At 42.1% G+C, this 12,321-nt stretch overlaps 1 protein-coding gene across 1 annotated transcript; it reads left to right on the top strand.

Annotated features, from left to right (window-relative positions):
* The first annotated feature begins 733 nt into the window (after window positions 1-733).
* reep2 (receptor accessory protein 2) lies at window positions 734-8,545 on the top strand. The gene is made up of 8 exons (XM_061287979.1): window positions 734-1,074; window positions 2,587-2,659; window positions 3,889-3,965; window positions 4,178-4,298; window positions 4,403-4,516; window positions 4,732-4,912; window positions 5,421-5,584; window positions 6,899-8,545. The coding sequence occupies exons 1-8, from the start codon at window positions 1,043-1,045 to the stop codon at window positions 6,965-6,967; spliced, it is 831 nt and encodes a 276-aa protein (XP_061143963.1). The 5' UTR covers window positions 734-1,042; the 3' UTR covers window positions 6,968-8,545.
* The last annotated feature ends 3,776 nt before the right edge of the window (window positions 8,546-12,321 follow it).

Raw genomic sequence — 12,321 nt, 5'->3', positions numbered from 1 at the left:
TTTTTCTTTTAACTAATGAAATTTGAGTTGAACATTATATGGAGGAGCATCAGCTCTTATAGATGTTAAAGATTCCAAGCAGACAAACCCACAGCATGAAGTCTGCAAGGTTAATATAAAGCAAAACAAAAGGTTGCTGGGGGATCCAGACGCAATTCATCATTGTCCTTTTCCTCTACCTGATGTCAAGCATTTCATTAGGCCTATCATATAGTCACCAAAATAGTTTGGTTTTTGGTATTAAAATCAGAAAAAATAAGAAGGCGTCAATATGTAAACACAACCACCATAGCCTCAGTGCGAGGCCGCTCATCCAGCAGGCCTACAGTTAGGGGTGGGGTGATCTGTTTGTCCTTTCGTGAGGTCATGCTCTCTTAGCATCTTTGATGAATTGTCTGTAGCCACAGTTGTTGGTAGACAGTCATGGAATTAAGACATGTTCTTCCCTTCTGCCACACAGTCGTCGTTTTTACCCTCTGCAAAAAAATTAACTCTTGCAGTTTACTGATTTACTATAATTAAATAAAGTAAACAATACAGATCTACTATAATTTCTTAAGAAAATAATAGGGCCGCAAAGAGCACATTTTGCACCAGGACTAGTGATGTGCATTCCAGTTACTTTAAGTAAGCTGAATCTTTAGAATCTGTTCACTCAGAAGATTCGTTCAAACGAATCGTTCGACGCTCACTCACGAGCCAACACTAATCAAGACCCCCTGGAAGCTCTGCCCCGCCCTACTTGTGTGACTGAATGGGAGGGGCAGCAGAAAGTTGAGTCAATTTCAGATTGGTGCCCCTTTAAGGAGCACCCTCACTGCACTGACAGCAACCTCACTCCACGACGCAAAGCAGTTTTCAGCCAAAGACTGCAGCACATCCTGGGCTGCTGTCTCCCTACACCTGACGGTAGGCTCCCCTGTTCCCCAGCTTCTTCACCACAAGCCGCGTCCACGAGCGGTATGGGGGCGCCCATAGCCCACTAGCTCGTCTCCATTTCAACCCCGAGGCGGAGAAGACAAGCGGCCGGAGGTCTAGCAAGATGGTGTCGTGGATGATTTCGAGGATGGTTGTGTGAGTAGTGGTGCTGTTTTTTTGTGGTGGTGGTGGTCCAGTGTTAGCAGAGCTGAGCGGCGGCTCCATTCATCCGCCTGATGCTGGACGCCAAAACACAAGGCAGTCTCGCCTGACAATTGTAAAGCTATGAGCCTACTCAGCCAACGCAGTAATAAACAATTCTGCCGTTTCAATTTCATCTTATTTCAACCGCTAATTAATTATTGTGACGCGTTGCGAGCTAGCATTCGCCTGGTAGCTAACCGCTAGCCACCATCTGACCTGACCGCATTATTGGCAGGAGTTGTTCTCGCTTTCCCTAACTAAAGCAGCTCCAGATAGCCCGACTCGCTGCAGTAAACACATTGGAAACTTACCAAGGGTATATTTTGTTTAAAAGGAATTCTCAGCTTCAATATGGCTAACATTTGTTGATCAACTATGATGACAAGGCAGTAAACGGATGCCCCCCTGACTGCAGCCCCTCAGCTGATAAAAGCAGATATTAAACAGCATTGTGATGAAGGGATGGATGACAGGACGTTCCAGGGTGAGTCAAGTGTTTAGGCCCCCATATCGACGGGGAATGACTCGACTAAAGTCATGCTGCTGCATTGCCAGTTTAATCCTCTAAACTCGCAAACTGTTTGAATATCAGTGGTTTTCATTTTGCCTGAGATTATCTTCCTCAGATTGCATAAGCAGAGTTTGCAAATGGGTACCTTCTGATAGCATCCATCTGTCTTTTCTACATTGCTGCATCTGATCATAAAGACCAACGTCCGAGCAATGGATGCGCTGTGAATACCAACAGCTGGCTAGCAACTTTCTACTAGCAAGATTATGTACTATAAGAACCGATTTATAAAAAATAATCAGGACTCACTGGAAGCTAAGATTTCTTGGAGAAAGCCAAACAGCACGGTGGTCAGGTGATGAACATGTCTCACTTCACTGTTCTGACATTTGGGGCTTGAACTTGCATAGCAGTTGGTTGGCAACCAATCGGTCAATGATGTGCCGTCCAACTAGTAGAGGTGAATGGACTGTATCCCAAGACGTGATTGTGGTCTCTCTCTTTAATACTTGGAAATAGACAGCACTGAAGGAAACTGAAAAGTATGCAGCTGAGCCTACAAGTCAGAAATTCAAAATGCTTGTGACAACAAAGGAGAAGAGCAAGGGTGGAAATTGCCACTCCAATACAGTCCTGATAAAAGTTGTCATTCTTTGTTGCTGTCCGGCTGCCTCTGTTCCATCAACACGAATGAATGCACATCAGTAATAAAGCCCACAATCACACAGTAGCCCACCCATGGCAAACTTCTTATCTGACTTCCCGACTCTGTGTTTTGACAAACCACTCCCCATCTCACAGAGGGCTTGATAATCGAGAATACGTCGAGATAAAATAGGGCTCACCTCATCATTTGTTTTTTTTAGGTTTCAGAGTCCACCAAAGAGGCTCTGTTGTCCTTTTGTGTCCTCTAAGCGTCACTCTTGCTGCTTTTTTTTTTTCTTCTTTCCTAGCCTCGCCTTTGGGACGCTCTACCCAGCATACGCGTCATACAAGGCTGTCAAAACGAAGAATGTGAAGGAATATGTAAGTTTCACCGCGAGCTACAAAATCATTTTTGACCCCTCGCTAGTGTTCCAGTTTTAAGATGTTTAGCCTCAGGTTGCTATCAACTGTATTTACCTCCACTGTTGAGTTCTTACTGGATTGTGTTTGGTCCCTTTGTCAGCAGTGTTGAACAAAACTCCAGGCCAGGTTTTTGTTCAATTGGTGCAGGGCCTGCTGACCATTGAAATTTTAGTCATTTTAAATGTATTCAATTACATTAACCGTTGATAACACAGAGGCTTGTGCTGCATCATTACTTTCGCCCAAGTGTAGTGAAATGTCCCCAATGTTGGAGTTGAAGTAAAGCAATACTTAGACAGACTTTGACTTGAATGGACTTCATCGGCAATGACGTTAGCTGCACTTGCGCTTTTGTCAGTTATACGTTTGGTAAAACAGTAATGCTTGAACACAGTCAGATTCGGTGCTAATTTAACTGTTGTTTGTTGTTGGTGCAGTAGTTGCATCACACTAACAGCTGTTTTTGTATTTTGCCCCTCAGGCTAAATACTATTTTTGTATTCAATCTCATTAGGCATGCAAAGTATCTGCTAAATGAGTTAAATTTAACAGGAATTTGTTCACTTTCTTTATGCATTATCTGAAATTGTAAACTTGAAAAGTTGATTGCGGCTCGTCGAGAGCAGTCTGTGCATGGCTGAGCCTTAAACAGACGGGGTCCTCCCTGCTTACCTCATCACTGCAAAAGATGAGCGTGAGGGGAGGGGCAGGAGCAGCAGCATGCTGGCCTGACGCCTAAATTCACACTAGAAAACAATCTCCTCCTTCCTGAGAAGTTACCATAGCAACCATCCCCTTTCTCTCTACCGTGTCTAGAGCAGACGGCAACATAAGAAGGGGAGTGTGTGAAGGACACCATTTTTAGAACTGTTTAGATTTCTGTTTGCTCCATTTTGGTGTCACCGGATTCAACCATTTTTTTTCCCATGCATATAGACTTGATAGATGCCTTAATGTTGTTGGAAGCTAAAGTGACCCAATTTTGTGCAGTGATGACCTATATTTTGTTTGTGTCTTTGGGAAATGAAACCATGCATACTGATGTGCATGACATGACTCACATGAATGGTGCATTTAGCATGAGCACATCTTATTAACCGCCACTGACTGGCCTTGGCACGTGATTCACCGAAAGGCTTTCAGGGGCCTTCTTATTTTTTATCCTGTTTGTGTTTCCATGTTTTCAGGTGAAGTGGATGATGTACTGGATAGTATTTGCCTTGTTCTCCACTGCGGAGACAGCCACAGACTTGTTTCTATCATGGTGAGTTGGTAGCAGCACATGACTGCTCAGATCATCATTCTCTGTGTGCTTTAAATACATAAGCGCTTATATAATAGCGATTGATGTATTCATGTGTTTCCAGTGCTCCGCGAGCTGGATATTTTTAACACCGTCACTAACCATTTTTTAAATGAGCTTACAGTGAGTAAGGCTTCAACTCTCATTTCTCTTTGTTGGGTTTCATTGCACAGGTTTCCTTTTTACTTTGAGCTGAAGATTGCCTTTGTGATCTGGCTTTTGTCCCCATACACCAAGGGCTCCAGTGTTCTCTATCGCAAGTTTGTCCACCCTACCTTGTCCAACAAGGAGAAGGTAAAGCCAGTCACTTGGATGCTATCCTAATTGAACAGTTTGCTATCTTTGGACCTATTGTTTTCGTTCTTCCTTTGTTTATTCATCCCTCACATCTGCTGCAGGAGATAGATGACTACATTGCACAGGCCAAAGACAGGAGTTACGAGACCATGATGAGGTTTGGAAAGAGGGGTCTCAACTTGGCTGCTAATGCTGCAGTCACTGCAGCCACCAAGGTGAAAGTGCGCTGCCGTTTATTGTGTTTTAAGGCCTTAACATGCTGCACTTGATTTTTTTAATGTTTGCATTGGGGCAGTGACAAGAACATCTACTTTGTAGCTATTTATGCATCTAGTTATAGATATTTATTTCTCAAATGTCTTCGCCCCAGCATTCGAATCATTATCATTTGTTGTCATGTCTGATGCGTGTTTTGTTGATTGCTGTGCAGGGACAAGGTGTGCTGTCAGACAAGCTGCGCAGTTTTAGCATGCAGGACCTGACACTCATCAACACAGAGGATGAGCTGTCGTTGCGCTCGTCAGATGGCCGCACGAGGCGAGACTCAGTGGATGACATGAGCTCTGGGGCCAGCACACTGCCCCGGGCCAAGAGCACCGCTGCACGACAGAGTAAGACCACATGTCCAAATATGCTGCATGCATTCTCATTGAGCTGGATGTCAACCGGTCTGAGATGGGGATACCTGGGCCCGGTGTCAATTTGATATTTTCTGTGCATGTTAGCGTTAAAATGCGGTAGGACTGCATTAAACATAATGAAAAGGGACTGTGTTGCCCTTACAAAATCTGGACTAAATGCAGGAAAAAGCACACAGACGTGTACAAGAACAACGTGTCGAAAATAAAACGAATGTGAAAAATGTTGGTATGAGGATTAAAATGTTTCTTTGGTTGGTGCTCCATACCAGTACTAGTAAATGTAGTAAAATGTATGCTGTTGCTCCATTTTGTTGGAAGAAATTGAACAAAATCACTTCACAGCCTTTAAGAGTAGCAAAAACTTCAGGCAGTTGATGTTGCAAGCCGTTGATGTTGCATCGACTTTTAAAAATGAATCAAAGGTAGAAGCAAAAAATATGATCTGTGTCCTGTTTTTTTTTAAAACCCAAATCCACAGCTCGCTCTATGGCTGCCACAGCCCTTGCCGACGAGATATCATCCCAACACAGCTCAGACCAGTCAGATGCAAGAACTGAACACTCTGATGAGGATGGGGGAGAAAAGGCCCCCAAGCGGACCACCGCCACAAAGACAACCAAGAAACCTGCTGCAAAGACGGAGGTACACACTCACATTGCCTGTCTTGCAACTGTCAAAAGAAGTTGACTATGAACAGTGAAGTAGTAGGTTTTGGGGTCCAGAATTTGGGAATAGCGTTAACCCCATCACTTTAATGGAATCCATGACCTGAATTTCTAACCAGTGATCATGTAGGGACGTCCTATCTTGTTAGCATAATCAGGATTAGCATAACAGTCCTTACCAATGGCCGTCTCGGTGGTGGCTGCGTGTTGTTTTCCAAATGTTAGTAGTAAAATGTACATATTTACAATGAAAAAAAAATTGGAGTTCATGACCAAATCTTGTTAGACAGAAAGTCATGTAGAATAAAAGCGCGTGAAATCGAGGCTTATTTGTAATTTTTTTTACCCACCAACCCTTCATTTCATACCATTTCTCTTGACTTTATTTCTTCCAGCACTTTGTGAATGTGAGATCTTTTTTTTTTTTTAAAATAGAGTATAGTGAATTGAATGATTTATTTTACCTTCTACATGAGCCACTACCTCTTCAAGTGTAAATTCTGCATATTATTGGTCTTATTGTCATAGAAAGTACGGAACGATTGTTTCGGCTACAATAGAAAATATCGAGTACTGAAGGTCATGACAATGATTTTCCACATTATCTAGGTCTGTTACGAGGGCCCCAGATCGAGAGAGGAAGCTGCTTTAAAATTAGTAACCGATCTTACTCCTGAATAGGTTACTCAATAAAGACTAAAAACCTCATTTAGAGTGGGGCTGGCGTTACAACAATTAAGAAATTGAGAAACGAGACAAATTCCTTTTGCCACCTACTCTAAAAACTCCTGTTTCCCTATATGATTGCAAATACCTAGGTGTTTTAAGTAAATCAGTACCTTGCCTACTGAGAGCGAATAATAATTGTTATTAATAATTGGTCATTATAACCTCGAAAGAGGTTTGCAGTGAGATCTGATAGACATGATATTCATGGTTTTGATTCAGTTAAGTTAAGGAAATTGACAGCTCGCCACTGCATTTTAGAGAGGTTCCCTCGTCTTGAATATCATTTTGAGTTTGCCTGTTCAAACACATTCCAAGCACATTCATTTTACTTTGTCAAGTGAAAACATAAGTCCCAATGCAAATTCACTTGTCCAACGTCTTATTTGCTTGGAACACGGTTCTCATATGGTATTTGCATTCTGTAGCAATGTGCGGATGGTACCGTTGGTCGAGTGTCGCCACAATATACTGCATATACGTCTATGTTGTCCCGCGACTTCACCTGCTGTTCTTTATTCTCTCTTTGGTCTCTTCTTTCATGTCCCATTCCTTCCTTGGGAAGACGCAAAGCAAGACAGTGAAGAAGGCACCAAAGAAAAAGACCACACCCAGTGCAGAGACCCCTCCGTGAGGGCCTCTGTCTGTTTGCAGGGCAGACGTTCTCGACATCCACAGCCTGACAGCATCGGCTCCTATGTCTGGTCTTCACATGAACACACAAACGCAACATAAGCACCAAATGCTGTCTGCATTTAGTTTTAGTTTTGATAGTTGCCACTTTTAGTTTTTTTGGGGGGGACTTGGTCCTTCTCTGAATTTGTCTCACTGTGACGTGAGCTTTCCCAATAGTTCGTTGAACCTTTTAATTAAATTATATATTTGTGTTACTGTCTCGGTTTAGATGTACACTGTGACTGAGTAACCTGACCAGTATGTAAAGTGACATGCATTAGGCATGCAGCACACAAAAAAAATTAAAAGCCAACACTGTTATTTTAACCTTTGGATCTAATCTGTGGCTCACCCAGCCTAGAATATGTTTTCCTATAAGTGAGTCTAAGGTTCACGCTTCAGCACTGACATCCTTCCTCGCCCACTATTTGTGTACTTTACTGTAGTTGCTGTTGCAGCCTTTCATTTACTTCTTTAAGGGTGGCACAAGCTAATAAATTCTTAGTTTTTCCATGGTTTAACTCGGACAGATTCATGAAAATGCTATTCCAATAGTTAATTCCTGTGGAGTTTGCATGATCTCTCGCTCTTTGTGTGCGTGTTCTCAATTTACTTTGTCTTCCGGCTGCATTCCATGAACATGCCTGTTAGGTTATTTGAAAATTCTAAATTGCTCAGAGGTATTAATATCAGTGTGACTGGTTATTTGTGTGTATGTGCCCTGTAATTGGCTGGCAATCAGTCCCCGCCTCTTGCCAAAAGTCCTTTGAGCTAGGATAAAGCGTGCCTATAATAAAGACAACCACTATCAAAAGTAGTTGGAGCCATTCACATCATTCCTATTGCTAAGCGCTGACTACTGTTTTGCACAAAATAGTTCAAGTTGTCTCTTTTATGGCAATTTTTTTTCCCTCATCCCCATTCTGTTTTCTATCTGGAGCGAGTGTCTGGACTTGGCTGAGGTATTTGTCGTGCACGGGGGATTCACAGGCTCTGATGCGTTTAGTTTTCTTAGGCTGCTCCCCTAAATGGGATTTGAAGCGCGATGCTGAAAGTGTGAAACCAGTTAGAAGCAGTAGGGGGCGACAAAGTCCGTTTCTACGACTGACCATGTAAATAGACTACTGTAAATAGTACAATGCGAGCTTGCTTGCCTTATCTTATTCTCTGGGGTTTCATCTGTTTACTCATCCACCATTTTTAATTCAACCGCTCAGTCATACCTGGTTTTGCAAATAGAGAAAAACTTAGTTCCTTTTTAAATTAAGTTGTGATGTTTATCTTGGCATTGACCCTCCCCTTTAGACCCAGATTGACAGAAAGGTCTTGCTGCACCTATTGCTGGAATACTATGAATAACAAAACCATTAAGAAAAAGTTATTTATTGTTTACGTTCTTTTTGAAGTTGTATTGTACACAAAGATTCTCTCATGTACAGTTGTGCAAATTCTCAAAACTCATTGTGAAACGCAAAGGTATGTGTACTGAAATCATGGATACTCATGTATCAGTAATAAAAGTGCTACTAAAAGAGAATTGATGGACTTTTTTTTTTATGTTCATTCTCCAAAAATATTGAATATGTAAATCTGTTAAATTTAACCAACCTGAAGTAAGCATAACTGTTGACATTTTAGATTACAGTACTTATTTGTATGCTTGCGTTCATGTAATTTGAGTCATTTTTCTTAACTTTCTCCTTGTATGTTTTTAAAATTGTTAGTGTTTACAATGGGGTTTTAAGTTAGGTTTAGGTATTCAAACCGGTTGGGGTTCAAACGGGTTTTAAAATATGGTTAGAGTTTAAAACTAGGGTTAAGGTTAGGTTAGTAATTCATACCCCTAGGGGGATGACAGAAAATATATAAAAATGATATCATGTAAATTAATGTAATGTGCTACTTGATTAAAGATTAAAAAACTGAGAACCACCACTCCCAGCAAACGACGTGTAATGTGTGTTCTGAACACTTGGGGGTGCCATCAACCTGCTAAAGCCCAGCGAATTTGCCGAGTGCTTGCCATCTGATGTGCAGGAATGTGCCAGTATGTTGAACACATGGATTGGGGAACTTTCATTCCAATTTATGAACCTTTTGATCGGAGTAGGCCATGCGGTGTTTGCGGCACCTAAGGTCGTGTCTTTTAACCCTGCCATGCGTCGCGATGTAACCTTTTAGAGGCTGCTGAAGTGTGAGGAGGGCCCCCACTGTGTCCCTGTGCCTCTGAGATTTACACTTCTCGACAGCTTACGTAACGCATCATCTAAAGTAGGGAGACGTTTGTGTGTCGTTTTGAATCATACAATACAGCAAGTGGGTGTATTTGAGAGGGTTTTGGGTAGAAAGCCTTTTCTTGCTTTAGTGAGTGTGTGTTAAATGGAACTTCAAAATCCAACTCCGTCATCTTTATTGGACATGTAAGCACGCAAGGAATTTGTCTCCGGTTATTGAATCACTTCAGTAGCATAGCAAAAAAGACACTATCTGAAAATGTAGATATACGTAACGTAGTACGTGGGAAGTAGAGGGAGTCATTAAGCAATAGAAAGATCGAATTAATATCTCTCTGATCGTATCATAACATTTGTACTTTGTATTATCGAGCTTGTAAAGCAGGGATGTACCGTAATTTTCGGACTGTAAGTCGCACCGGAGTATAAATCGCACCAGCCAAAAAATGCCCAAAAAAGTTAAAAAAAACCCCATATATATGTATATAAGTCACTCCTGAGTATGTCTCCCCCCCCCCCCACACTATGAAAAAAAAAAAACCCGCGACTTATAGTCCGAAAATTACGGTAAGCTAATTTTGTCCGGACAACACTGCAATTATGCTATTTAAAAAAGAAAGAAAATCAACGTCTACTCAACACCACAGCAAAATCATGTATGATCACCAATTTAATTAGTTAAAAATTGCTAATGTAATACTCTTTCATTGATTTGTACAAACACATGCAGCCAGCCATGCCCATCAAAGTCTTCATTTTGTTAAGAAGGGATTTGGTATGGTATAAAAAAAAAACTTGCAATTTCTATTAAAAGTAAAGAAAAGTGAAATGCTGGAACCAATTTTCAGCCCAAATGAAAAAAACAGCAAACCCATTTAAGCAATAAACATGATATAGAGAACTTTATTTGCTTCCGAGCACCTCATGAAATGACGCTGCTGGCTTTATCTAGTCCCTATTGTCAATTATTTTTCTTACTTTTTCCTTTCTGGCACAGCGCTTATGTTAAACAATTGGGTGACATATTTACAGGGTTAGACTGCAGGAATCTGAGAAATTGGTTTATTACTTGTATCAACAGACAGTGAACTTATTGCGAACATGTGCATATCTGAGCTGCTCCGGCAAGTCTTTGTTTTTTACCAGCTGGAATGCTTGTGAGCAGCGGACTGTACACGAAGCGTTTCCCCCACTAATGCGCCTGATGACTGCTTTTTCAACTGTCGTTCCTCGACAGACTTAGTTGTTAACGCGGATGACACGCCGCCAACCACCCTCTCTGAACTAAACGTTGTTACTTCTTGCTTTGCCTTTATAGCCTTTTTGTTTGCCTTCTCTCTGTCTCCACTTCTTGTTATAACCCCCCCCGCCCCCCCGAAACTCTTTCATCTATTTCCATCTTCTCTCCTCCAGCGCAGCGATAGATAGGATGGGGAGGTATCCATAGCAACATGTTTGTGTGTGCGTGTGTAGCCTTTTGTCGGGGACACAATGTGATAATTACCAAAGCTTACCTCTGCACTAATTAAGCGGCACTGTGGTAATTGGAGGGGTCAAGTGAGCAGGAAGATTGGCTCACCTTTTGAGCATCATCTCCTCCAGCCAGCCTTCGTCCATTTCTCCTCCACTGGCAACTTCACAGCTCCTCTCTCCTTTTCATACCTGGCTGTCAGCCTACTTGACTGCAAGGAGGCCACCGCTCTCTTCTTGAGATGCAACAGCTTTCTGTTGTTGTCTGGGTTGAGAGCATCATAAATTTCACTATTCTTTGGCCAACCCTGACCTGCTCCACTGGATTGGGCAGACAGACAATTGGCGACTAAGCAGGGGTGGAGTGTTTGACCTTCACAGCCTTCAGAAGCTTCCAACACTGTCTAATTAATTTACATTGGAAAATCATCCATGTTTTTAGCTGCCTTTAGGTGAAAGTGATAAACAGGCTTATTCCAAAGAATGCGGATTGTTTCCTTGAAAAGTAGACTGGCAAGGTTCTTAAAAGGCAAATATAAAGATTTAATATTTACTTGCTTCACACTCAGAGGCGTGGAGGCTACTGGTATCTAAAACCGTCTTGCCTGTTATTAACTGTGGTGATGTCCACTATACGAATGTGTTTGCTAGTTGTCTTCGGTTCCCAAATTCTGTTCAATTTTGTGCCTTGCAGATGGCATTTTGATTGGCCCTCTCTCTGGGCCCCGTTTTGTGCCCATTACAAGGCTAGTGCAAAGCACAGTCTAACTGTGCACAGTGTGGAGTTTTCTTTTTTTTTGTGTGTTTTTGTAGAAAGGCACAGGTAGAAACGGGTGTTTGCGTCATTGTGCGAGTGAACACAGTCGGCTTACTTCCCGGCCAAAGAAAGAGGCTCCAGTCATTCAAGAATAAAAGTTATCCCTACAGCTTCCACACTGTTTGGGAAGACTTCCTACAATACATTATTGTCTCTGAGGGCTGAAGTCACTAATAGCTCAACCATATATATGTTCGAGTTCATCCCAAGGGTGTTTGGTGGTCTTCACTGAACTCATCCAAGCATTCCTTGAAGGTAAAAAAGTGAAAGCCTTACCATTTGGTACTAACTCCATCATGAAACCAATTTCCAGATTTGTTCAAGGCTATGCGCAATGTTGTCAAGGTATGCTCTACGCTCCATGCATCCCTCATTTCTCTTGTCCCATCCTCTTAATCCCTCTTAGGGGGTTTGGAATTCCAATCATCTTTCTTGTTCTTCAGGCCCACAAAAAGAAATCCACCTGCCCTTTAGGGGAAAGAGTAAAAAGTCGTCTCGTAGCTTTAATCAGACAGCAGGATGGATAGAACTCCTTAGGAAAGAGCAAAAAAGGAAGGCGATGGAAAAGGGAAGTGTTTACAGGAGCAATGAGGTGAGGAAGCTTTGAAATGTTTGCCGATGGAGACAGGGGAGGTGCTGACATTACACGTGGTGAGGAAGAGAGTGTTAAAAGAGAGGTCAGGAAGGAGTGATAGATGTTGAGGGGTTGCAATGAAAAATAATCCAGCAGAGAGAAAAAACTCAGACAGATGAAGATGATGGACAGCGTGAGCGATGGGCAGCCTGAAAAAC

Source organism: Syngnathus typhle, linkage group LG1 (assembly GCF_033458585.1).
Source record: "Syngnathus typhle isolate RoL2023-S1 ecotype Sweden linkage group LG1, RoL_Styp_1.0, whole genome shotgun sequence".
NCBI lineage: Eukaryota > Metazoa > Chordata > Actinopteri > Syngnathiformes > Syngnathidae > Syngnathus > Syngnathus typhle.
The sequence above is the reverse complement of the archived record's forward strand: the minus strand, read 5'-3'. Positions and strand labels throughout refer to the sequence as shown.

Bases quoted from the DNA above. Each gene is read 5' to 3' on its own strand.
- reep2 (XM_061287979.1), top strand. From the start codon at position 1,043: ATGGTGTCGTGGATGATTTCGAGGATGGTTGT. The intron at 4,299-4,402 runs GTAAAGCCAGTC...CATCTGCTGCAG, and splicing joins CCTTGTCCAACAAGGAGAAG to GAGATAGATGACTACATTGC. The intron at 5,585-6,898 runs GTACACACTCAC...TTCCTTGGGAAG, and splicing joins AACCTGCTGCAAAGACGGAG to ACGCAAAGCAAGACAGTGAA.